A 3,087-nucleotide genomic window follows, 5' to 3' on the forward strand; every position below is an offset into this window, starting at 1 on the left:
ACATAAAATAGACGAGTAAAATTGAATCATCGATGATTCGAAATTTCGAATTTATTCGGTTCCGAATCTCTTAGATTCGAAAACGAATTAAATCGAATCCATTGTGATTCGATTTAAATTCGAACAAATTGGCACATCTTTAGTTTGAATAATTAAAACAATTGACATAAAAGTAGCTGAACATCAGTTATTTAATTCACTAATGTACAACATTTAAAAAGTTATGTTTTTTCATAGTCATTTTTTCATTTCAGCTAATACTGATGCCCAAGTAAACGCACAAGCCAAGGAAGTTACTGATAAAAATGGAGTGCAACGGATCGAGATCGATAAGTTAGTTACTAAAATCCGTGTCGGTGATGGAAATATTATACTAAAGGCGCCTCCTGCACACACGTTAGCCGGTATGGATTATGTACATCTTATTTAAAACTTTAACACTTAATAATTGTGTAAGAGGAATGACACAATACTACTATATTTTAGCCGATGCAGCTGCAACGTTCTTTAACTCGAATCCTCGTCTAGTCTTGGATATAGCCAGTCCAATTATTGAGGATACAGCAGCGACTGTAAGCAAAGCTCTAGCTGCTAGAGCACTCAGTGTTCTTACTAAACAAGAACTCGTTCCCTAATTCTTAAGTAATCGAATTTTTCGGTTCGATATATTGTGGATTTGGATTTCCATAAAAAAGAAAGAATAGAAAAAAGCGAATAGAAAGCGAATTCGATGAATGTATTAGTTGATCTGATTTAGTTTTTATCTGTTTCTTCATCGTGCATTGTATTGATAATATTCACCAGTCATTCGGTGAGGTATATAGAGTTGTTATTTTATATCCAAAGAAAATATTTTATTAATTAATCACCTTGTGCAGTTTCAGAGAGACATTCTTACACTTTTATATGCGAAAGGCATTGAAATGTTTATTCCTTTATATAGCAAGATTACAATAGAATACACTTATATAAATTGATTAACTGACATTTATTTGATAAATTGTTATTTACATATTTGTTTGTTATGTCTAATTTCATAAAATGTGATAGTTAAAACTATATACCACATATCATATATGTATATTATATACAATCAATAAAAGTAATATTATAATTAAAGAACAGTGTCTTCTAACAAACTCAATCAAATCACATAATGTATAAAGTATGTTTAATAAGCTATAACTGCACACATTTCATTTCTATATTAATTTGAGCATAATTCATAAATTCCTAAAGGAAAGAGAGAGAGAGAGAGAGAGAGAGAGAGAGAGAGAGATTTTTAAATTTTTTCAAACTTGATTGTTACTAAAACAAATGGTACAAAAATTATCCTTTTAATTATTTTCTATATTTTCATATTACTATTGAGTGTACATTAATTTCAAGGGATTTTATGGTAAAAATACGCCTTTATTGTGAAAAAATGATTACAAATTGATTATTTAAAATATTGTCCATCGTTAGCCACTACTTTTTTCCATCTTTCTGGTAATAAGTGGATTTCACGTCGAAAGAACGACACATCTTTGTTCACGAATCGATCCATTTTTTGATATCTTTGTAAGAAGCGCTTCTCAAACAAGTGAATCATCGATCGAAATAGATGGTAATCGGAAGGAACAATATCTGGAAAATACGGCAGATGTAATAGAACATCCCAGTTAAGCGCTTTTACATATTTTATTTCCTTGATCGGTTTCGCAACATGTGACCGAGCGTTGTGTTGGAAAATCACTTTGTTGTGTCTTTTCGCGTAATCTGATCGTTTTTGCCTTTATATTCGCATCAATTATTGTAGGTAGCATTTCCCATTGGTGGTTTCGTTGGGTTGAAGCAGCTCATAATACATTACACCTGATATATTACAGCTGATCCTACCATACAGAGTAAGAGCTTAGCGCCATGAATATTTGGCTTTGTCGTCGATGTTAATGGTTCACTTAGTCTGTATGATTTTTTGCGCTTCGGATTATTGTAGTATATCCATTTTTCATCATCTGTCATGATGCAAAAAACTTTTTCTTCTGTGTCTTTGAAGCAATAATTTATAGATCATTTTGCGCTTTTCGATGTTCCTCGGCTTTAACTCGTACGACATCCAATATCCTTTTGAATCATTCTAATGGCCTTCAAATCGTCTGGAAATCGTTGATCGATCAACATTTAATGATTCTGCAAGTTCTTCTTGCGTTTAATTCAGATCTTGATCGAATAAAGCTTCCACTTCCTCATCTTTAAACTTTTTCGGCTGATCTAGACGTTCTTTGTTTTTTCATGTCAAAATTATCTTTTTTATAGCGTCGAAACCTGTACTTATATGTTGAAATCGATGGAGTATAATCACTATAAGCTTCTGACAGCATTCGTTGACTTTCAGCAGTATTTTTTTTTCAAATAGATGCAAAAAAGCAAAGCTTCCTGCAAATTGCGTTTTGTTGGCACAAAATTCAACGTATTCAATGCTCAAAAAAACAATGTTATTTTGGCAAAATGGCACATGAATACTGAAAATTAAAGCCACATGATGCTTTGAATAAGAAGGTAGCAACAATATGGTCCGATGCGATAGTTACGCCATCTCTTTAAAATTCTTTAAAATTAATGCACACTTCCAATATTATTATTTCTATTACATTAAAAAATAATTTTACAAAAGAAGAAAGGATGTATGAACGTGTATGGATATATAAATGGATTCATATAAAATTATGTATGTTTATGAATATTTATACATGATTGTATAATATTTATACATATTCATGCATAATAAATTTTTTTATTGGATGCCGCGGTTATTTGAAGTTATGTCAAAACTTCCACGTTATGGCAAGTATTCTTCCCTTTAATATTAATATTAATGCTTTCTCTTTCTGAAAACGATAAAACTGTACATTTTTGGATTTTTCTTTTCCATAAATATTTTTATACGCTTTTATTTGACATGTACTCATTTTTGCGATATGTCACTTCAATAATTATAATTAAAAACTGTTTAAATACGGCCGCATCCGGTATCTGCGCCGTACAAAATTCGTCTCGAGAATAAGCACATCTAGTTTCTTCTACGATATGCTCAACCGTTAT

The 3,087-nt window shown here is 31.2% G+C and overlaps 1 protein-coding gene across 1 annotated transcript in view; it reads left to right on the top strand.

Moving 5' to 3' along the window:
* The window catches only part of LOC108687884 (circadian clock-controlled protein-like), a 6,953-nt gene extending 5,834 nt beyond the window's left edge, over positions 1-1,119 (top strand). The window contains exons 3-4 of the mRNA XM_018193904.1: positions 255-404; positions 487-1,119. Coding sequence (XP_018049393.1) covers positions 255-404; positions 487-635 — 299 coding nt within the window. The 3' untranslated portion in view covers positions 636-1,119. The remainder of the gene's footprint in view (positions 1-254; positions 405-486) is intronic.
* The last annotated feature ends 1,968 nt before the right edge of the window (positions 1,120-3,087 follow it).

The sequence above is a fragment of the Atta colombica genome, unplaced genomic scaffold, assembly GCF_001594045.1.
Source record: "Atta colombica isolate Treedump-2 unplaced genomic scaffold, Acol1.0 scaffold22, whole genome shotgun sequence".
NCBI lineage: Eukaryota > Metazoa > Arthropoda > Insecta > Hymenoptera > Formicidae > Atta > Atta colombica.